We start from the raw sequence: 24774 nt of genomic DNA on the forward strand, positions 1-24774 counted from the left end.
TTAGCATACACAATGCCCTCAAGGTCCATCCAGGTGTTGCAAATGGTAGGATTTCCTTCTTTCTCACGGCTGAATAATATTCTATTTTATAAAATCACATCATCTTTATTCATCCATTGGTGGACATGTAGGTTTTCCCCATATCTTGGCTATTGTGAATAACGCTGTAATGAACGGGAGTGCAGACATCTCTTCAATATCCTGCTTTAATTTCCTATGGATATATACCCAGAAGTGAATTGCTAGATCATATGGTAGTTCTAGTTTCAATTTCTTGAGGAACCTCCATACTATTTTTCACAGTAGCTGCACCAATTTACATTCCTACCAACATTGCATAAGGGTTCCCTTTCTCCACATCCCCACCAATACTTATCTCTTGTCTTTTTTCAACAGACATTCTAACAAGTAACGAGGGGGTATCTTCTTGGGGTTTTGATTCACCATTCCCTAATGATTAGTGATGTTAAACACATTGCCGTATATCTGTTGGCCATTTGTATGTCTTTGGGAAAATGTCTCTTCAGCTCCCTGCCTTTTTAATTGGACCTTTTTTTTTTTTTTTTTTTTTTTTTTTTAGCTATTGAGTTATACGGGTTCTCTATATATTTTGGAAAGTAACCCCTTATCAGATAAATGATTTGTAAATCTTTTCTCCCATTTGGTAGGTTGCCTTTTCATTTTGTTGATGTAGAAACTAAAGTTGATGTAGTTCCACTTGTTTATTTTTGCTTTTGTTGCCTTTGCTGTTGGTGTCAAAGCCAAAAAATCATTGCCAAGACCAATGTCAAGGAGTTTGTCCCGTTTTCTTCTAGGAGTTTTACAGTTTCAGGGTCATATGTTTAAGCCTTCAATCGATTTTGAGTTGATTTTTGTGCATGGTATAAGATAGGGATCCAGTTTTCCCAACACCACGTATTTGAAAGACTGTTCTTTCCCCATTGTATATTCTTGGCTCCTTTGTCCTTTTGGTTTTCTTCTTTAAGCCTTTTATTTACCACTGCTATGTGATTAAGCAGAGGGAGAATATTAAATGTGAACCTATGGAGCCATATATGCATGGGTTTATTTTTGGGCTCTCTCTTCTGTTCCATTGATCTGTTTGTCTGTTTTTATGCCAGTACCATACTATTTTGATTACTACAGCTTTGTAATATAGTTTAAAAGCAGGAAGTGTGATGCCTCCAGCTTTGTTGTACTTTCTCAAGATTGCTTTGGCTATTTGGAGTCTTTTGTGGTTCCATACAGGTTTTACCTTGTTTTTTTTTGGTGAAAAATGCCATTGCTGGTTGGATAGGAATTACACTGAATCTGTAGATTGCTTTGGGTAGTATGGACATTGTAACGATACTAATTCTTATAATCCATGAGCACTGAATATCCTTCCATTTATTTATATCGTCTTTAATTTATTTCATCAGTGTCTTATAGTTTTAGTGTACAGATCTCGTGCCTCCTTGGTTAAATTTATTTGTTAAATTTTATTCTTTTTGATGCAATTGTAAATGGGATTTTCTTTTTTTTTAACTAAAAATTATTGGGGTGACAATGGTTAGTAAAATGACATACGTTTCAAATGTACAATTCTGTATTACATCATCTATATATCACATTGTGTGCTCACCACCCAGAGTAAGTTCTCTTTCCATCACCATATATTTATTTGACCCCCTTTACCCTCTTCTACTATCCCTTCTGTCCCCTTACCCTCTGGTAACCACTAAACTGTTGTCTGTGTCTATGAGTTTTTGTTTCATGTTTGTCTTGTTTCTTTGTTGTTTTCAGTTTCATATCCCCCATATCAGTGAAGTCATATGGTTCTCAACTTTTTCTGTCTGGCTTATTTGCAGCTTTATTTACAGTGGCCAAGACATGGAAACAACCAAAGTGTCCTTCGATAGATGACTGGATAAAGAAGATGTGGTATATATACACAATGGAATGCTACTCTGCCGTTAGAAAAGATGAAATAGTGCCATTTGCGACAACGTGGATGGACCTTGAGATTATTATGCTACGGGATTGTTTTCTCAATTTCTCTTTCTGGTAGTTCGTTGCTAATGTATAGAAATGCAACTGATTTTTATATATTGAGTTTGTGTCCTGAAACTGTACTAAATTTGGTTATTCTAACAGGTTTTGGGAATCTTTAGGGTTTTCTATATATAATATCATGACTGTGCAAACAGAGACAGTTTTACTTCTTCCTTTCTAATTTGGATGCCTTTAATTTCTTTCTTTTGCCTAACTGGTCCGGCTAGGGCTTCCATTACCATGTTGGATAAAGAGAGCAAGAGTGGGCATCCTTGCCATGCTCTGAGATGCACAATTCTTATTTTCAATATAATTTTGACCCAAATTAGTTAAAAGAGTGTTTTAAAATTCCTAAATTATTTGGACATTTTTCTAGACTTTTAATATCTCATTTTATTGTAAAGTGGTCAGAAAATGAGGATTTAATTGAAATGTTCTTTAGAAAACTATCCCATGGTAGCTCTACAGGGTACAAACTTGAATAGCTATTAATTTAATAATATTAATTATATTGCTCAAAACACTTTATGTCCTCATGTTTGCTCTATTTTGCCTATAATAATGACTATTACTTATGTTCTCTTTCTGGAATTCATTATTTCAGGTTGAATCTGTATTTTCTCTCATCTTATCTTTGTATACTTTTTCCTCAGAATTTGGCAGAGTTTCTGAAATTTGTCCTCTCACAAATTCAATTTTCTGCAGTGCTCAATCTCTATTCTCTGTGTTCAACACCATTTTTCACTCAGGTATTTCTAATTTCCATGCAATCCTCCCTGACCTGCTTGCTCTGTCTGTATGGTAACTTTTTCTAGCTCTACACACTGACACACTCACTCTTAAATTAGGGATTTTCTAAAATGTCGTTTTCTTTCTTGCTTAAACTTACTTCAGAGATTGGTAGCTCCTATGAATCTTCTCCATGGAGCTTTCTTTTAAGCTATACCATCTATTCCCAGATTCCAAGATTTTAAAATAGTTGCTCATCTTCAGAGAGAGAAGCCTAAGTTTGCCATTAAGGGCTTATGATCTTGGAGGAATTGATATGGATTCAACCAAAGGTTGGTATAAGTTCCTGCCCACATCTTTTAAAAAGGGGTTTTCATAATCAGGTAAGAAAGAAGGGAAGTGAGAGATAGGAAATATCTGGCAGTTACAGTACCATGTTAACAGCTGTTTTAACATCCAGTGGGCAGAAATGTGAAGTAAGATTTTAATTTAAATTACACATATATGAACCAACAAAGGAAGACCCTTCGTCCCATGACTCTTGTGTACTACTTCTCCCCCCTGGACCATACATATCCCAAAGGCAACTTTTGGTTAGGTGTGGTTACTACTTCTCTGACTGATGTCATTGTCCATAACTAAAGCAAGACTTAAGATCTCCTAATGCCACCACTGAGGTCCAAATGCAGAGGGTTGGTAGAAGAGAGAGTCTAAGTGGCAGATTCCCTGACTGGCTCTCACCTCTTCCTACCTCCAGGCCCTTGGTGTATTCCAGGCCTCCCACTGATTTCCTAGACTGCATTCTCATAGGAAGGTAGTATATAAAAGCCCTCAATGTTGTTCTTCAATCCAATCCTTCTACATCTAATTAATTCCCCCAACACTTCAGCATGAGACTGACACTAATTCTTCCTCCTTTTGAGTATTTCATTGGCCATTTCATCGGGAAAACTGGTGTGGGAAGGGAGGGGTGTGAGTTCCTAAGTGCTGACATTGCATTTCCCCAAAGACAATATTTTAGGATGATTAATCTGCCATTTAATGTACAGAATGGATTTGAGTAGACTGGTGGGGCCTTTGAAATCACTGGTCCACTGGGAAGAGTCTGGGGTTAGCACAGTAGGTGATGTGGATTCCAGTTCTGGCTGTGCCACTGACCGACCACCCGTGGATCTTGCTACACTCGCAGCCCCACTATGCCTCTATTCCTTGATATTCCAGCACTAAAAGACTATGATTACTGTGACAGTATGATTTATAATAAGAAAACACATTTCTTCTTCCTCCTGCTTCTGGCTCGTAGGTCCTCAAACCCTTGGAATTTCCTAAGTGCTGAGAGTGTGATAAAGGTTGTCTTTTGTTATGTCAATGAAATGATTTTTTTGGAAGCACCTAAAGATGGGGACTGGTTGTCAGGAGAACCAACCATGTGATTAGAGGAACTTTCAGTTGATTCAATCACCAATGGCCAATGATTTACTCAATCGTGCCTGTGTAATGAAACCGCCACAAAAACCCATGAGGATGAGGTTTGGAGAGCTTCTGGGTCGGTGAACACGTACAGATGTGGGGAAAGTGGTAGGCCTGGCCAGGGCATGGAAACTCTGTGCTCCTTGCCCCTGTGCATCTCTTCCATCTGGCTGTTCCTGTGTTATATCCTTTTACAATACTCACAAACCGGTGATCTAGTAGGTAACATGTTTCTCTGAGCTCTGTGAGCCATTCTAGCAAATTCATCAAACCCAAGGAGGGGGTTGTGGGAACCTCTGATTTACAGCTAGTAGGTGAGAAATACAAGTAACAACCTGGACTTGCGATTGGCATTCTGAACTGGAGGGGGGTGTTGGAACGTCCAACCTATAGCAGGTTGGTCAGGAGCACAGGTTAAGAGCCTGGGCTTGCGGCTGGCATCTGAAGAGACAAAGGTGTGGGTAGGGGGGGAGAGGAGAAGGAAGGAGGGAAAGGGAGAACGGGGGTGGGGGGTGGGGGCGGGAGAGAGAGGGAGAGGGAGAGAAAGAAAGTGTGTGTGTGTAGTCTTGTAGGACTGAACCCTTAACCTGTGGATTCTGATGCTATGTGCATGTACATAGTGTCCAAATTGAACTGACTCATTCAATTACCCTGCTGGTGTCTGAGAATTACTTGTTGATGTGGGGGGAACCCCACCCTCACCGCACGTTGCAATTGGGTCCAAGAACCCTTTTGAATTCTATTTTTTGGAAATGTGTAATTTAGACAATCCTATATTTAAGGATGGAGATGCCACAGATTCAATTGTATTTCTTGAAACTGCAAATAATGAAAGGCTACCTACAACATGACACGGTCTAAGCTCACAAGAACCTACTTTTGGACCATTATAACTCCTGATCACTTTGCCTCACTTAAATGAATCACATGTTAAGAAGAGATAGCACATATATTTTTAACCTGATCCTTATGTTTATATTTTTACGATACTAATCTCTGGGCACCTTTCATCATATTTCTGACATACCAAATGCTCAGGTCAGATTCCTTGGTATTTGGTTTGCCCATGCTGCCAAGCTCTTGACTGCTTTGCTCCCTCATCCCCAGCAGCCTTGAACAAACACCACTGTCCTGGGTGCTGACACAGCACCGCAGTTACCTTCGATTTCCACTGAGGTCACCCTGATGAAGAAGATCCTAAAACCTGGGCAAGGAAAGTTCATCCCAGCTGGTTAAAGAAAAGCTCTTTTGTTGAGTCTGGTATTTCTTACACAGTTTTCTTTCTTTAGAGAAGTCCCAAGGTACAAGAGCTTTCACCCTGCCCTTTCGAATTCATCTCTAGTCTATGAGTTTTGCCCATGTTCCTGGCAAACTTTAATCTCCTCAGGTTTCTTTCTCCATATTTCCTGGAGAGTGTAATCCTGGCTCTGAAAAAAAAAGGTCATTTACAAGAAAGAGACAGTTCACATGCATGTGGCTGTTCCTAGGCTGTCACCCCTCTTAGCTCAGGGGACTGCCTGGAAGAAATCTCACAAGTAATTTCGGGAGGAGAATCTGAAGTGGATACTAAATTATGAAGTGTTGCAAACGTTAAAGAGGAAAATCAAGGAAGCCTACTGGCACTATGGAAAAGGTTAAAAAAAAATCTAAATCATTCTCTTCACGGAACTGACAAATGAGATTCAGTTAAAGGAAATATAAGTACGTGAATTGGAGAACTCTAACAAAGAGCCGTTGGGCCAACAAGGGAAGATGAAAATGGCTGTAAAGCATCAGAACTAAAAAACAAATGTGCTCATAAAAAAGCTTTCAACAGAATAGACAGAAAACAACTTATTTTGGTTAATTATTCAGTGGGGACAGTGGTTTTTGTTTTCCAGATGGGAAACTGAAACCTTTAGAGGAAAAGTGACCTGAATATTATCATAAAGAAACAGGACTCCACTGTTCTGATTCTCGATTCCCTTTGCACCAAAATTCAAACGACATTCCATCTTTTATGTTCTATTGTTCTCTAAGCTCAACCCTCTAGGATGTGGAAATTTTGATGCTCTTGGAAATTGCTTCTATATTTGTCTAATGCCAACTTCTGTGCTAAGAGAAAGAAGTTTGAAGTTCGCCCCCAAAACACAGGGCTTGGCACGGTCCAAAGCTCATTACAACTTCTCATTAGTTGTGTCTCTTGGGGCAGCTATGGCATTCCTGAGTGTGACTCAGTATTACCAGTCACAACTGAGGGTTCCTGAGTAATCAGTACTGAGCCAGAGTAAAGGCTGCAATGCAATAAGCTCCCGGCAAATGGGGCAACACAGCTTGCACGAAGTTAAAAAATTACATGAAAATTTTTTGAAATGCCACCTTGGTATTAACCATAATAATACCTAACACTTACTCAACATATACTATGTGCCAGGCACTGTATTTGTGCTTGACGTTCATGAATTCATTTATCTCTCTGAATGACCCTGCGAAGCAGATACTATTCTTATCCCTATTTTAAAAGAGGATGGCAGATAGATGCTCAGTGACTTGCTGTGCTACCTAGCAATATGAATTACTTTAGAACAAGAACACTCAGGATCCTGACTTGGGAAGCCATGAGAGCTTTCTCTAGGTTAAAAATAACTTCCTCAATCCAAATGAAGCCTGGAGTTTAGTTCAGAGTAATGTACCAATGACAGCTTCTTGGTATGGCACATTCCTCCAATGTACCATGGCCATGTAAGATGTTAGCAATGGAGAAAACTGCGTGCACTTATCTTTACAACTTTTCTGTAAATCTAAAATTATTCTAAAATAAAAAGACTATTTTAAAAAACTATCTGGATACTTCATCTTCATAGAGGGAACTTTTCATTGAGTCGGTACAGATAAAAAGAATGTTGTTTTTTTTCCTAAAAGTCAAAAGGATACTGAAAACAGTGGGGCCCTCACAACAATGTACACTTTACGTGGAAGTGAGAGAACGTTACGGTCTCCACTCGTGCTAGCTTATTTAGCTTCAGAGGCTTGTGCTAGAGTTTTAAAGGCAAATTGGAAACTATTTCCTGGAACAGCGCCTCACAGCACGCCTTTTGATTCTTGGATTATATTTCTTAAATTCTGAAGAAATCTTGCTTTTATCCCCCCTTCTGTGCATTTTTGGTGCTGAGCTGTTTCCGGTTTTCCCACACTCCTGCCTGTCAGAGAGAAGAAACCACAAAAATGCAGCAAAGCAAAGTTTGTCCACAGAGCTGCAATTCCACCTCAGAAGGCTGTGGAGTTCTCTTGCCAGCACTGAGTTCAGGGCAGTGAGCGGAGTCTTCAAATGTCCAGCCCTGCTGCCTGCTGACAGAGCCTACCTCTCCACCAGCAGACCAGCTAGCCACGTGGGCCCTCACGGGCCATCTCAGGGTCCTGGCAATAACGGGAGAATCCACAAACATGAAGCACACTGACAAATTCAACATCATTCATATCTGACTCACTGACTCACTTTCCTACCTAACTGTGGGTTTCTCACACTTGTGAAGGACGGTGTGGTTTCAGAATGCTTATGATGGAGACTAGGCTTATTGTGTTCTGACGTGTACTAGGTCTTATTCTATGTACTTCACTTGTCTTAACTCTGCTAATATTTATCAACCGTCCTACGAAGCAGATATTCTTCATAGCCCCATTTCACAAATGAGGAAACTGAGGCCAAAAGATTAACTTTTAACAACTTGACTTGGAAAAGTCCTGGAAGTACACATTGTTCCCCAATAAAGTCCTGTTCCCCTTCCCCAAAAATAAAAATAAAAAAATCTTAAAAAAAAACAAAAAAGAGATTAACTTGTAACTTGCTGAATGTCTCAAGTCAGTAAAGTGTAGAGTGGGCAGGCAGCCGGGCTCCAGAGGCTGCACCCTTAAGGATTTGACTCTTTCTAAGGTGAAGGGCCATGCATGCAGCTTCCTTCCTACTTTGCCACTGGCTTTCAATCACAAACTGTAGTCTTCCTACTGCCCTTCCCTATGGCTCCAGAGAGTTCTGTAAAGTCATTTCAATACCAATTATTCCCAGAACAGTGTTTGGCACTTAGTAGGCACTGAATAAATATTTGTTGGATAAATGAATAATGGCAGCAATATCATTAAAACAGCCACAAGGGATTGTTTGCAATCCAAATCCAGAATTTGATTCACTGTGCAAAGGGAAAAAACAGTAACTGTTTCTGCAATGTCTGAGGAGTCTTTCTTATAACTCAATTTGGTTTTGTAAAGGACAAATGAATAAGGAGCCGTAATTAGAGCAAGAGAAATACACAAATCTTCTAGGTGATTATACATCAGGGAACACCTGCCTCTTTAAGACATCTTTGAAAAAGTTCCCCACTTTTACATGGAGAAGCGCTGTTAGAACCGACACCCTTTGCCAGTCTATTTCTGGTTCACTAGCTAAAAAATGGCTGGAAGTAGAGTGAGGATGTGACCTACAAAAATTTGATTCGGTGTGGAAATGTCTTTTTTGAGTTAAAAGAGATATACGTATACTACTAACGGTATCCAAAACGTTTCCACATAGAGCCTGTAGACTGTTGAGAAATTAATCCTCCCAATGAAATACCAATCCTATGTCTTCCCATTCAAATGCCTAAAAGTGAACAAACGAGGGTAAGGGTGTTGAATTCTATATGAAATTAAAAAGATGTGCCACTGCAGAGTGAGCAGGAGAAGAGAGCTTCCAAGAGGAAGTCTGCACTTCCTGTCTCCAAGCCCACAGGTCAGCACTGTAACCCGGGGCTGCACTGTCTGACTGTCGCTCCTGCCAGAGGCTGGAAGAGGTGGCTCGCAACGATCCTGACTGAACCCAGTGGTGGTGGCAGCGCTCGGCACAATCCCTGGGAACCAAAAAGAGCAGTGCCTGCCCCTCCCACAGGGTAAGCAAGAGCCCCAACACAGGCATGTTTCGCTAGCTCCCCAGGCAATTCTCATTTGTAGCCACAGCTGAGAACCAGAGTTAGCCTTTATCACCCATCAGGTGTTCTTGTTTTCAACATTTCAGTACAAACTGTCTTGAAGGCTCCATAAATAAAGAGCACTATTAGCATAGAATGAACATACCTCAGAAGAATTGAACAGAAGAGCATCGAACACTTACTTGGAAGCTCTCTGGGATGCTGCCCTTCTGAGGACTTGTTTCTGATTGGATGGAGGTTTGGGGACCAGGGAGGAAGAAGAACTTGGAGGTGGCACCACTTTTTGTGGCAGAGTGGTTGGCTTCTGGCCACTAGCTGTGGCACTTGAAATTCTGCAAGCTGCACCATTATTCACTGTCCATAAATTGGAGTTAGGTAGTGTCTGGCTGCCAAAGATTGCCTATAAGTGAAAGAAAAATATGATCAGTGGAGCAGCCATTCACAACCCATTTGCTGTAAGTGAATAAGTGGTTTGTAATCCTTTAGTGGGACAAAAGGAAAAGGGAAACTGTTAAAGTCATTTTTTTAGCAAAAACTTTCTAATAATGCCAGTGCAGGTCTAGATCCAGAGAAGGGAAAGAAAATCTTGAAGCAAAGGGCTGAGGTGGTCTTGTTGAAAGTACTCTGGGCTCGGAATCAGAGCATCTGGGTACTGTGTACGGGTCCATATGCGTGAATTATGCACTTGGTTTCAGTCTTAGTTTCCCTCATTGTTAAATTCAACAAATATTCCCCCCTCTTCTTCTGCCTGCGCCCCCCTGCCCCCCCCCCGCCACTCCCACCCCCGTTCAAGCCGTTGTTTCTCAGTCTAGTTGTGTAGGACACAGCTCCCTGGCCCATGCTGGTATTCAGCCCACAGCAGCTCACTCTGGTTGCCTGGCCACTCACGCTGGCCACCCGCCGGGCAGCTCACAGCAGCCCAGCTCCAGAGAGAGCTATTGTTCACAATCTTAGCTGTAGACGGCGCAGCTCACTGGCCCATGTGGGAATCGAACCGACGACCTCAGTGTTAGAAGCACGGCCCTAGTAACCACCTGAGCCACTGGGCCAGCACCCAAATTCAACAAATATTTAACAAAAGTCTCCTACAGGGTACTGGGTGCCAAGTATTAGAAATATAGCACGGAACAAAAATGACTTGAAGCTAGCCTCAATTTGAGCCCACTCACAGAATTTCGTACTCCTTCAGAAGGTATGCACATCTGAGGGAATGGAAGAAGCCAGTATGCCCAGGGCATAGTGAGCAAACAGAGTGGAGAGAGGGGGCCAGAACACAAACTGGGAGCCGGACCATGCCCGCCTTGAGGGCTATTCATAGAATTCTGGTACAGTAACATCTTGTTGACCTAAAGATTATCACAAGATTGATATCTGCAAACACTTTTAAAGTAAAATTACCACATGAATACAAAATCAATACAAGGGTATTTCTGCTCAGAGGGTAATCCTACAAATAAATAAAGACCTAAAACCACCATCTAAACATTACAAACGCCTACATATATCTGTAGTTTGAATGTAAATATATGTACTTCCTCAAGTGGATCCTTTAAAAATTCTTACAAGTTACTTACCTTACTAGAAATAGTTATTTTGTATCACAAATTTTGCTACTGGTCCTTCAATACTATTAACACAGCTTTTTAATATGCATGCATTACTAAAGCTTTAAATGTGAGATAGTATTAAGAGAAAAATAACTGACAAGATACATAGGACTTTTAATTAAAAGGATTCTGGCAATTGATTCCATCTGTGGACGACACTGCATATAAAAGACATAAGGGAAATGTCATTGCCTCATGGCAAGGCCTAAAGGAATAAGATTAGATGTTCTTAGGAAACATTTGCCTTCTACATAGACTTCACTAGTATTGTTTTTGTCCTTCATGAATTTTATTTTTTAAGATAAAAAAGATGAACTTGGTAGCTTTAGTAAAATGTTACCTAACGCTTCTATATTCATGCCTCGAAATGTCCCATGTCAGGGAAATGTATCTAAAAGTCCTGACCTAGGGAGATATGAAGGAGATGTAGGGTCTTATGTGGAGTAAATGTGTTTGCCGGAGAAGCCTGAAAAAGAACAAAGCAATTTCCGAAGTAGAGGATTAGAATATTTTCAAACAGACCAATCTGACTGAATGTTCTACACCTTTGCAAACCACCCAAGGGAAAACCGAAGAGCTGTTCACTCACCTCCATCTCTGACCTAAAGAAGTAGAACAAAGAAAGCTCTGAGTCCATGGGCAATGCCAGGAGGGCGGCTCTGTGGAATGTGCGTACGTGTGGGCAGGTCTTCAGATGGTCCGGGAGGGCCCAGGAGCCCTGCCTCAGTTCTAGCAAGCCTTCTGTGGATAAGGCCAGGCTCTAGAACACACCCATTCATTCCTCTCAACTACTGTTTCCATATCTGAGGGCCTCAAAATCTGAGGGAGAGGCTCAACTGGAAGGAAGGAGGGAGGGAGGAATGGGCACCCTAGGCTTCAGTTTTCACCACTGCATCCCAGTAAATGAGCTTAGATGTGAAGAATGCTTGAGAGAGGCTTCTTTCAGGATGGGGAAGAGGCCTGAAATCAGAATGAGGGCCGAAGAGTTCTACATTGGCCATCCATAAACACATTCACTGGGTGAGTAGCAGAGGAGGGAAACCATTGTTAGTAAAGAGCGCTTGGAAATACAAATATTCTTTACTGACTTAGAGTTTTCATGTTGTGAAGGCACTGTCATTAGTTAAGAACATCTATTCAATACATGTTGCTGTGGTTGACAACCTTATTTCAAATTCATTGAATTTTTTCTTTTTTTAATTTTCTGGGACATCTAAACACAAAAGAGTGAAGTGAAAAGAACAAGATCAGAATAGTGAATCTAGTAAATTTCTTTGTGTAAAAAAGAAAAAGGAATAAACACACATAGTATATATCATTATACGCTATCAACACACACACACATACACACACATTAGTATCTGCACAGGACAATTCTGAAAGATATACAAAAAAAAAAAGGTAAACTCCAGGGAGACGAATTGGTTAGCTAGGGGTCAGGGTGGAAGGGAAACTAATTTTTTAATATGTATCATTTGTACATTTTTGAATTTTCTACCATCTGTATGCATTACTTACTACAAAAACAAATTACTAAAAAGTCAAAAGGAAGTTGACTTCTAATAAGATTTAAGGAGGTAACAAATCAACTCTGAGTACAAGTCAAAGTATGCAAATAAGCCCACGTTTCAACCAGGTGGGTACAGGACTAGCCATTAGACTGGGCTGAAGAAGGAAACGACTGTTCAATATACATGGCTACAAAACCAGATCAGGTCATCAGTGAAATGCAGAGACACAGGGAAGTGGAACAGAGCCTGGCTTAGCAGTTAAATGCTGCCTGGGCTCAAATGGGGGTTCTGTCACTTATAAATTGGGTGAGCTTTTCAAGTTACTTAACCTCTCCAGCTTCAGCTTCCTCATAAGCGATTATAATTACTTCACTGGATTGTTGGGAACTAAATGAAGATCACATAAGCATATCTAGCCCAGGCATTCAATAAAGGTTTCTTGAAATAAAGTATCAGGCACACACAGCAGAGACTCAAATATTCCATTCCTTCTCAAACTTCCACCTCAGCTTACTGAGGAACTAAAGGACAGGATGACATGCAAATCTGCCGCTGTCTGTAGTGATCTGGGAATGGTAGTTGGTTATGTATTTTTCAACATATTTTTCCAGCTTTATGACGATGCTCACTTGTTTTAAGCAAACTCTTAAAACAAAAACATATGTTTAGGTTCCCCAGATCCTATTTACTTAATTCTCCCTGGCAGAAATAATGTTCTCCTCTTCTGAACACTTATAAAAATTTATTTGTATGTATCATATCACATCTAGCACATTCTACCTTGTATCACAGCCACTTACTTATATATGTACTTTTTCCCCTTCAAGACAATATACACTAGAAATGGATGGATTTATATCTGATTAATTGGTTTCAACCACAGTACCTAGAATGACTTGTGCATAAAAGTGCATATAAACATTTACTCCATGAATGAAAAAACAAAACTCACATTATACCAACTATTCATCTTTTTTTGGCAACAATAAATTCCTATACAAGAAAATAGGCAAGCCTTGTGTTTACACAGAGATACAATCTTGTAACAGGACCATTCTCTGGGCTTTGAATAGTGCCTAGTGTGCTATTTGTGTTCAAGTCACACTCTGCCACAAAATGTAAGTAAGCCCTTCTGCAGATCCCAAACAAAAATAAATTCACCTCCTTAGATGCAAATCTTGTGGCAGCACATTGATGTTCTATAGTAATAGGATCAGTCTTTACCTCAGACAACAAAATAAAATAAGTTAGGAGAACTTACAGCTTAGGAGACTGCCTCTTGCCTGGGTATCACGTCTCTCTGTCTTCCTAATAGTATGCTGATTTTGTTTGGGTAATAATGTGTGTCCAGCTAAAAAACTGTGTTTCCTGATCTCTCCTATACTTAGAGATAACCAGGTGACACAGTTCGGAGATGTAAACAGAAGTTTCCAGGTGTGGTTTCTGGGCAAGCTCTTTAAGGGGGGTTGGGGAGACTAGGTTGGGACACACATTTTGCCCTTTACTGTTGTGCTTTTTCCAACTGAGATCGCGGCTAGAGGTGGACAGGCACAGGGTGCAAGTCCCTTGCTAAGGTTTGCAGAGGATAGAGCCAGGAGCACGGATTCCTGAAAACATCATGGAATTTGCGAGAGCCTGTCTCTAGAGTTCTGATAATATAGGGGGGGGAAATCTCTAACTTGTTAAGCCACTGGGGAAGAGGAGAGGGGGTTCTGTTACATGCAGCAAAATGGAATCCTAACTGAGTAGAGAAATAATTGTCAATCTACCAGAGTCAAGCTTGTTTAAGCCTCAATGCAACTTAAATATGCTGCATCTCAAAAAAGCAGATACTCTTTCCAAATATAGTCAAAAGCTTCTAGGTTCTGACTCGTTCCGTGAGCGCACTCTAGTATACTGAATGGATAATGGTTACAACTCTATACCATCCCAAATTCCAGAAAGTCAGTGATGTGGACAAGTCCCCAGGTGTTTCACCAAAGCCAAGACTAAGAGGGATAAGATGAAAGCAATCAAATCTGATAAGAAACCCAGGAAAATACTCAGGCAATGTTAAAAGCAAACATATAAATGAATATATTTAGACTAGTGGCAGCAATCAGCCTCCCCTGGCCCCCACAGCCTGTATTGGCCCCAATCCTAAAACTCTACCGACGATAGATCATGTGAACTGTTTTGCCCTGATATTCATTCATAAGTGGACAGGAAAACTGTATAAAGTTCTCTCTGTATGGTTTCTAAGAAATGGGAGGTTTGGATATACGATCTGAGCACCCTGTACTTGTGCCTTAGCATCCCAGGCAGGGGACAGCACCGCCATCAGTCCCTGCCCGGGAATGTGAGAGCTCTGTAAGCACTGGCCTCCACTCCGGAGCTGGTCAACATATACAAGACTTTTGCTTCTTTATTGGGTGTGGGAAACAGCCCTGCTTCAGTAAGGAGACTCAGCGAAAACCACAGCCTGAGGGTTGGCTTGGCCCCAGGCAACAGACTGGAAAGGCCTTCCGTCTCCCACAACAGAAGGGTCCTCGTGGGTGGGAAGGAGGAATTTCTGATAGACAGAACCCAGACTGCAACTTGGAGGGTTACAGGGAAGCAAGATCTGGGCTCTCTTACTAGAAAGATAATACTGTTCAGAGATTAAATTCTGGGAGGTTTTCTTTCGGTCTTTCTTTTCTTTTTCTTTTTTTTTAAAATTCCTTCCAGAAAAACACTCCTTTTAGTCCTTACGTAGGCTTCTTGCAGATGGGGCAGAGCTGGGTGGCTCTTTGTAGTGGAATAACTCTCTAAACTCACTTTTGAAAATTAAATGAGATAAGGTAGGCAAATATTAATCTCTATTTGGGTGTGTTAATGTCTCTGTGTCCCTTTTACTCTGATTTCAGAGCAAACATTTCTAGGTGTTATCTTCCCCATAGGAGATTTTTATCCTCACTTGAATAACGTTCCCATTACCCGGGACACAAAGCCACTTGCAGCACGTTTCTCTCCGGCAGCTCATGGCCTGGAATGGTGTGGCTTCCTGAGCATGTAGGAGACTCCTCGCTCACCTTACTACAGCCGGGCCCAGAGCTGCTTAAAGAACACATTATGTCTTTGTGCAACCATATGACACTGGAAAAAGCTCAGGGCCGAGGTGAGGGTGAGGGTAGCTGTTTCTATTTTGGCAAAAGCAAGCTTCCAAAGGCCTTTGTCTCACACTGTATGGAGTTCTTGGCTGTCTTCCATTCACAATGTTTGTCAGCTGGGACAAGACTGGAGGCTGAGCAAGAGAAACAGAGTACAATTTCTGGTACGGCTCCATGTCACTGGGCTGTGCTATGACCCCGACAGGGAAGGGGCAGAAACCCTGAAGATGCTACTGTTCCCACAGAGAAAGGCCAATGACACAAACACGGGAGACAGAACTTGGAGCTGCCCAAGATCCTGGAAGTCCTCTGGCATATCCTTCCACTTCTCAAATCCAATAAGCAGCTCCCTCTCCGTTAGCAACCAGGAAGAAGGCGCTTACTAGCTCAAACGATCTACTGTAAAGGACGTGAACACAGGTGCTCACCTGGACAGAACAAGTTAGGGGAAACTATTATTCACCAACCAAATGACACCACTGTGCTTCAGACAGTCCCGAAATCAACTGTACTTGCTAACATCTGAGAAGGAATGCAGACCACTAAAAACAGATACTCAGATATACTCATGGGCCTCAGATTCCTTCATCTAACCACACCAAAGGTAGCAACAGCGGTCTCTGAGCTGATTTTTCAATAGGATTGACACACTTGAACCAGTCTTGGGCTGGGTATGTATCAAATCTATCATTTTTTCCCCTTCATGCTTTGTGAATTTATTATTAAGCTCAGAATGGCCTTCCGTACACCAACATTATTAAAATTTCACCTACTTGTAATGAAAATATGCAAATAAAAGTGAAATTTAATTTTTTACCTATCAGATTCATTCATTTCCTCAACAAACATTTGTCAAGTGTCCATTATGTGGCAAGCATTGTACTAAGAGCTGGGGGTCTGGGAACAAAGAAAACAGAAAAAAAGTTCTACCATTGTGACATTTACATTCTACTGGGTCCAGATAAGCTATAAACAAGAATATGAGGTAAAATAAAGCTGGAAAGGGGGACAGGAGGTGCTGGAGGGCAGGACAGGGAACATTTGAAACAGGATAATCAGGGAAGATCTCCCTCATGAGTCATGCTGTTTTGCTGTTTAAGTACAGTGATAAAAATCGTGTTATGTATATCTTGTCACATATGCTGGATCATTTCCATAAAATAATTTCCTTGAACTAGAACGCCTAGATCAGAAGGCAGTGGCTGCTGCTGTTTTAAACCATTTTATATATATATATATATATATATATATATATATATATATATATATATATATATATATTTATTTATGTATATACGTATATATATTCTCAAATTGCCTCCTGTAAAGGTTGTACCAGTTACATTTCCATCAGTATGTCTGAGAAGATAATTTCCTTATCTTTCCTTGATTATTGTACAGAAATAGCATGTGTCCCATGAAAAGGTGGCTCATATTTTCACGCCAATGCTGTGTCTTTTCTTTTTTGTGTTTGTAAGACATTGATGCCTTTGGGAAAACATGCTAACAATCAACACAGATATTCTTTTAATCATTTTATCATATTAATTATTCTTCTCACATTTCTCTCTAGAATTTGTGAACAAATTAATCGGCATATATTTTTGATTATCTAAGTAAGCAAATATTAGTAAAAAATGTAGCTAATTAATACTCTATGAGCCTTGAACTTCTCCTAAAACACCTTCTTTAATATCATTTTAACTAATTTCTGCTCTGGCACAGGGGGTTTAACTAAAACCCCCCAAATTGAATTACAATGCCATGTACATTTAAGGTTAAAAGTAATACATGATAGAAAGAGATATTTGCACACATGTTCACTGGAGCATTATTCACGATAGCTAAGATGTGTAAGCAATCTAAATGCCCATCAACAGATGAATGGATAAAGAAAATGTATATACATACAACAGAATATTATTCAGCCTTAAAATAAAGAAATCCTGTCATATGCAACAAGGTGGATAAACCTTCAGGACTTTATGCTAAGGGAAATAGGCCAGTCACAAAGCGACAAATACTGCATGATTCCACTTATATAAGGTTATCTAAAGTAATCAAACTCACGGAAACACAATGTAGAATTGTGGTTGCCAGCGGTTAAGGGGAGGGGGAAATGGGAAGTTGTTCGATCAGTACAGTTTCAGTCGTGCAAGATGAAGAAATTATGATGATCTGTTGTACAGTAATGTGCATGTAGTTAACAATTATACTGTACACTTGAACACTGTTAATAAGATCAATTTATATTATGTGATTTTTACTGCAATGGAAATAAAGTAATACATAATAATAAGACCAATGAACTTTTGTACTGAGCTTTTACCATGGGTCAGCACTGCTCTAAGCACTTTACACGTTATTATCTCATGCAATCCTCCCAAGCATTTGAGGGAGGTCCCATCATCATCTATCTCTACACACAGAGGAAGAAACCAAGGCACAAAAGGTTCCATAATTTGTCCATGACCACATAGCTACTAGGTAGTAAACTGGGATCCACACCCATGGAGGAGTCTGATTTCAGAGCCCCAGGACACTATTCTGCTTTCCTTATATATTATGCTGACTTCCTTTTATATTCATTGAAATCAAACCTCCCTTCCAAAGCAAATCTAAAGCAAACCTAGCGATGTGTCCAATTTTCATCAGATGCATTTAAAAGACAGATTTCACTTGCTTTACTCCAAGAAGAAAAGGTTGAAAAACATTTTGTCTGTAAGCAAATTATCATTACTTATGATAAAAGTTAAAATATGCATAAATATATATACGTATATGTATATAAAAATAACCTCAAAAGATCAGCAATGACCCCAGACTGAGAGTTCAATTGGTAAAAAAAAGTTAATTCATGGCCTCATTTTCAATTGTCTCATTTATCTTTGATTTGCTAGTACTTTCAGGAAATGATTCATATATCAGGGCCCTTGTTCTCCTAATAACGTGTCTGTGTTTTACATTTCCTCGTTAGCAAAATGAAATAATTAGATGAGGCAATCTCTAAGTTCCCTGACAACTTTAAATTCAGAGATTATAAATATGTAACTTGTCTCTGTATTCAAATGTGTAGTTTTATTTGGCTCAGAATCTCACAGGGTTGACCTACTGTGCATGTCGCACAGACGTTGCTGTCTGTCATATGTTCATGAAGCGTTTTCCTATGGCTGCATCCATCTCCGAGGATAGGGTTCTTTATGTTTACAGATGAGGTCTTTCCTTCTCTCACAAAGTGACTGTTGCGAGTCAGTCCCTCACATGCCCACAAACAGAAACAAACCACAGGTCACAGAGGGAGGGAGGAAACGAAACTTGTCACCAGGCAGATGTAGTGAAACCACATTTTAATACTGTACAACAAACAAGACCAATCCCAAGCAGCTGATAGGTGAACAGCTGCCTTTTAATATCCCCACAACCATGCAGAGTTCTGAATTTTGATTCATTACACTAACCCTTTCTTTTATATTTGTGTATATGAGGGGATAGCAGCAGCAATAAATCAAAATGCCTTAGGTGATAGATGATATATGTGTAAAACAAGAAGCCAATGAAGAGTCACTTCTGTCAAGAGGAGGGTAGTAGAGTGGAAAAGGCTCTGGAAGCCTCCAACCTGGTTTGAATACTACCTCTGCAATTACCTAGCTATGGACTCTGTGAGCGTCAATTTCCTCATCAGTGGAATGAAGACAACACTACATGTATCTAGGATACAAGAGACACTCACTATATGTCCGTTTCCCTGTCCCCACCTTCCTCCTTTTGAGATTCCAGACGGACGTACTCAGCAGCAGCTTAGAAAACAACCTGGTGGGAACCAGGGGACATCGATTACTTACTGGTAATGAATCAGCATAATGAACAGATGTCTATATTGTAATAACGCATTAAGAATTAGATGTATATGGTATTGAAAAAGCAAGCATGATATTCATGGGGGAAAAGTGTCATCTGTTAGTATTCTCATTTGTAGGCACCTGTCATGTTTCCTGGTAATCTTCTCAAAAACACCTATCACAGAAAAAAAATTAAAATAGTAGAGTAAAAATAATAGGGTGAAAAACCAAAGTGACCATTGAAGAGGTAATTCCTAGGTGATTAATAACAACCCACACAAGTGCTTCGAATTTCCAAACTCTTAGATTATATTTCAGGATATTGCACGACTCATAGCCCCTGACCCTATTACTGAATAGTACAAGCATGGGCGAGGGGGGCAGGAATGGGGGTGGCGGCAGTAAATTATGGGCATTTCTAAGAGGTAAGCCCAGGAACGCCTTCTTAAGACATTTTGTTAAGAATCTGTGGTAACTGGGATACTAGGTCTGAGTTTACAGATGTTTAATAAACCTTTTCTTTTGTGACAGTACATACGAGTATGAATAATAGGAGACTAGTTAAGATACCTGAGAATAACTTTTCAAATACAGTCTTATAGGTGTCAATAAGTACTTGTTGAATGTAGGAACTGCAACTTAAAATTTATGTAATAATACGTATAGCTACTATTTATTGAATGCCTTAATATATTGACAGGGAGGCAGCATATAGTGATAGCCGAGAGCCTGGATGGTGGAGGGTGACACACCTGTGTTCTAATCCCAGCTCTCCCATTTATTACTTACCATGTTTCCCCGAAAAGAAGACCTAGCTGGACAAGCAGCTCTAATGCGTCTTTTGGAGCAAAAATTAATATAAGACCTGGTATTATATTATATTATATTATATTATATTATATTATATTATATTAATCATATATTATATTATACCCAGTCTTATAGTAAAATAAGGCTGGCTCTTATATTAATTTTTGCCCCAAAAGATGCATTAGAGCTGATTGTCCGGCCAGGTCTTATTTTCGGGGACACACGTATGTGACTCTTAGAAAGTTACATAAATGCTGCTCTTTGTTTCACCTATAAAATGAGGCTCATACCCGGGCAGTTGTGAGGATTAAATGCGCTAATACAATGAAAACGTCTGGTTCAGGGCTTCGCACACGGCCTGTCCTAAGGATTACCATCCTCATGATAACCCACAGTTATATATTATCATCTCCATAGTAGAGGTAAGCAAACCGAGGTTCAAAGAGATTCGAATGAACTGTCCCATGTCAGAAGCTGGACAGGTCTAAAATAACTGCGGATTATCTGACCCCAGAGCTTGTCCAGCATGCCTATTTCCAAACCAACTGAATAAGTTTTACGTACATGTATTAGTTCACATATTTCCAATGTGTTTGTATTAGGTAAGAAGAGAAGAGTTTGGTTTGGCAAAATCTACTCAATCAAATGGTTCTAGGAAAATTAATAATAATAATGATAACCACTACCACCTAGAAACTAAGAGTTAATGTGAGTTCCTGAAAAAGGTCAGAAGGAGAAACAAAACAACAAAAAATAACCTGAAACAAAACAAAAACAAAGCAGTGGTAGGTTATGACAGCCAGGTCAACCTGCTTCAGGAATTTAAGTGCACAGGTAGAAGTTCTTTCCCTTGCATACACCCCCAATCCAACCTTCCTCTTGAATACTCTGTTAGAAACGTAGAAAGACTGCCCTGCACAGCCAGTCTGTTTGCTCGCTCTCTTTATGCCACGCTGAGGAGTGAGCGTGTTATTCCTGGCTGCCTGGAAAAGCCCGGGTGCCTGCTGAATTTCTCTTTCTTTCCCCTCCCCCACAACACAAACATACAGCAGCTGAAGACTTGGAGAAACAGTATTCATTCCTGCAGAGGGGCAGAATTTTTCTAGACACATGCAATGAACTTTTAGGAGCAGAATAACAAGACTTGGCTGGGTTTATATGGGAACCCTTTCCACACCTGTGAGGCTGTGCATGTACACACATACCATCAGCAAAACGCTCATTACATATGGCGCTCAAGATGTTACTAGCACATTGAAAGACCCTTGATGTGAACACTGAGCTGCCCCCGCACCCTACACCCTGCTTGTTATAGGAACATTAGTCTCTGTTGGCCCTCAGTGGATCTAAGTTAGTCTGGTAAAACTGGGCATGGTGGGAAGGAGGAAGTAAAGAGCAGATGGAGTGGAAGCTGGAGACGCATTTAGGATGCTGTTTACTCCCACCTTGAATTACCTTATTATGTAGAAAATTAAGCCTACTAAAAAGTGAAGGGCTTTGGGAACCAGTGAACAATTAAGATGTATTTAAAATCCCCTTCTCCCACTTTGTTGTTAAAAGAAATTTCAGTAGTTCTGCCCTGGCCATCAAAATGTCCTTAATTTTTCGGCTTTTTGGGCTTTTTTCAGTCTGGATGAGGCAGAGAAGAGAGTGGGAGGGAAGGAGATGGGGGTTGGGAGCAGAAGTTTAACAAAGGATCACTTTAACAGAAACTACTGAGTAATCGCTCTGTCCTGGGCCAAGAATAACATCAGCTCAATGTCGGCAATTAGAATCAGGTCAGTCGGGCCTCACAGCCATGAAGCCCTCCTCGCAAACCCCAGCATGGAGGCTACGCATGCTGATGTCACCAGCAATCAGTGTTGCCCAAGAAAGTCCCCCGACTCAGCTGAAAGAAAAGTTTTTATCCTTCTCCTTCAGGGGCAGGAAGCCAGTGTGAGGAGGACATGGGAAGCAATGAGGAAAACTAGAGAGGAGATGCACACCAGGCACATCAACACGGAAGAGCCATTTCACCATCCCTAGACTAGCAAGATTCTGCGATTTCTCCAACCAGCCCAAACTCATTTTAAATCAATTAATATATGTAAAGCTCCTGGACTAGTGCTTGGACCACAGTAAGTGTTGACTATTATTAAAACAAAGAGGGAGGACTCTGTCGCATTACTTATCTCTTGTCCACCAGGAAACTTGAATCCTGGGAGCAGTGATTGCTGAGCACAATGTACCCTGATAAGAATGAGCAAGGAGGTTTTCAAGTTTGGAGAACTTATTTATAAGGAGACTATAGTAGATGGAATGAAAAAGATAGAAACAAAGTTCCTATAAAAAAATGATTGCCTGAAATTTTATAAGGACAACGCTAAGTTTTAACATATCCAGTCTCCCTTCCAAAGGACAGAAAACAAATAACAAAGAGGAGACATTTCTAATGCCTTCCTCTCTAGTTCAGTGGTTCGCAAAGTGTGATCCCCAGAAGAGCAGTGTCAGCGCCACCAGGGAACTTAGAAATGGAAACAACTGAGCCCCATCCCAAACCTACTGAATCAGAAATGGGGTTGGGCAAACAATCGGTGTTTTAACAGACCCTCCAAGGGGAAGTGCTGTTACTTAAAACCAGGGGTCTGCAAACTAGGGCTTGCAGGCCAAATCCAGCCTGCCGCCTGTTTTTGTAAATAAAGTTTTATTGGAAAACAGCCACACATTTATTTTCATATCGTCTATGGCTGTTTTCATTCTACCATGGCATAGGAGTTGAATAGGTTCCACAGAGACCCTATGGCCTGGCTCAAAAGGTCTAAAATATTACTCTATGGCCATTTATAGAAAAAGTCGGCCAACCCTGCTCTTAGAACAATGTCTTTTTTTTTTTTTTTAAACTGCTGGTTTTACCCATCAGTGTTTAACAGATCATAGTTTCAATTTTGTCTTATTTTGTTTATCATGCTCTCTATCAAATGGAGTGGATCACACTTATGTCTTTGTACCTGTCCCCGGAAACCTTTGCCAGTGGCTCCGTGTGACTTTCCTCTCCCATGCCCATGTTACAGGACCAGTCTTTAGTAGGGGGAGATTCAGCGTATGACAATTTCTAGATTTATGAGTGACATGCTAGACAGAGATAAAGAGCAAAGCTTACTCCACATGAATGGTTAGAGATGACGACGTTCAAACTCATATCCTGAATCAAAGTTTGTCTTCTCAGAATTAATACCTTTAATAAGCTGGTTAAGCGCAGAAAAAGATAGAGATCTTCCTCTGCATGGAATGCAAGAAAGGCTGCGTGATCTTTCCCAAAACATTTTTAGGAGATCACTCTGAAAGGCACTGTCCATGTACATAATTAATACAGTATGAGATGATATAATATGAAATAATGTGATGTGATATGTGATAAATACTATAATAAAAGATATAAAACCCCCTTTAATGTCCTGTTCCAAAACAGGTCTCTGTTTGTGGATGAATTCTAGATAAATCTAATTTCAATTCTACTCACTGTTCTTAAACAGGCAACTAACCAAATTGTTAGTTATATCAATGGTTACCTACACTTAAGTAAAACGAATTCAAAGCATAAGAAGTTCATAAGAAAGCATCTCTGTTCTAAAAGGTTCTTATCTGGAAAATATGGACTGTAGCATCTCATTTTGATCATCACACTGCTTTCTGTCAGATGTCAGATAGAAATGTCCTCATTTAGAAAATCTTTGGGATAGTGGAGGCATTTAACCCAGTTTGCATTTTCACAATTGCAGACATAAGTGCGTATCTTCAATATTTTTTAATTTGTGTAAATTTTAAAAAACTCTTTAACTTCTTAACCTAAGGACAGAAATACAGGCCATACTGAGACTGCAAACCATGCCTCTATCAACCATTTAGTTATAATTATAACGGTCAGGTATAGCTAAAAACAGAGATTTACAAATCTAGCAGGGCTTTGTTCCTTTAGTGGAGTGATTCTTAATGTCCTCTGAAATAAAGTATCCTAAGTTACTAAATATTCTTACTGTTAGAACATTTAAAATCTTATTTGCTATTTTATTAGTTATAAACTCTTCAAGCTAATAAAATTTACTTTGTTTCGCTCTCCTTCCAGTCCCAGAACTTCACACTCTTATTCATTTTTACCTAAATAAAACTGTGGAGAAAAACAGGGAGAATAAACAAAATGATGTTATAAACATATATAAAATTGTGATGAATGATTTTCTGTTCCTCTTCCAGGAGACATGAGATAACACTCCCTTCTTGGGAGTTCTGACTCCTCCCTAAGACAGATATTCTGACAGATTCTAAAAAACATTTTCCATATACTTCATAGTTCAGTGAAACTAAACCAGTATAATCCTCAGTGAAAAAAAAAAAATCCACACAAGAACAGCAGTCCTCTGAATTTTCAGAGGAATGTGAGTTGCTGGAAGCTAATCAAAAGAATGAGAAGGACTTACACATGAAGCAGTTTCTAAAAGTGAAAATCAGCAAAACTGTCTCTCCTTCCTCAAAATTTCAATGCCCTGCAAGGACCTCTTTCTTTTTTCTTTCTTTTTTTTAAAAAAAATCATCCACCATTTCAAGGTATGGAAGCATTAAAAATTAATTAAAAGATCAACTGTCTAGATATGTTGGAGCCATAAATTATACTCACAGATGGGAAATAGGCTATCTGTGATACCTCCAGTATTCACCATCTGATCAAGCTGGGA

The 24774-nt window shown here is 40.0% G+C and overlaps 1 protein-coding gene across 16 annotated transcripts in view; it reads right to left on the reverse strand.

Annotated features, from left to right (window-relative positions):
• TTLL5 (tubulin tyrosine ligase like 5) overlaps window positions 1-24774 on the reverse strand; it is a 240495-nt gene that overhangs the window by 47171 nt on the left and 168550 nt on the right. For 13 of the 16 annotated variants that reach the window (XM_074327194.1, XM_019733592.2, XM_019733593.2 and 10 more), the window contains one exon: window positions 9353-9570. In XM_074327194.1, the coding sequence (XP_074183295.1) occupies window positions 9353-9570 (218 nt within the window). Of the gene's footprint in view, window positions 1-9348; window positions 9571-24774 lie in introns of those variants that run through there. The other 3 variants (XM_074327195.1, XM_019733599.2, XR_012494588.1) reach the window with 2 other exon arrangements.

The sequence above is a fragment of the Rhinolophus sinicus genome, linkage group LG03, assembly GCF_036562045.2.
Source record: "Rhinolophus sinicus isolate RSC01 linkage group LG03, ASM3656204v1, whole genome shotgun sequence".
Classification (NCBI taxonomy): domain Eukaryota; kingdom Metazoa; phylum Chordata; class Mammalia; order Chiroptera; family Rhinolophidae; genus Rhinolophus; species Rhinolophus sinicus.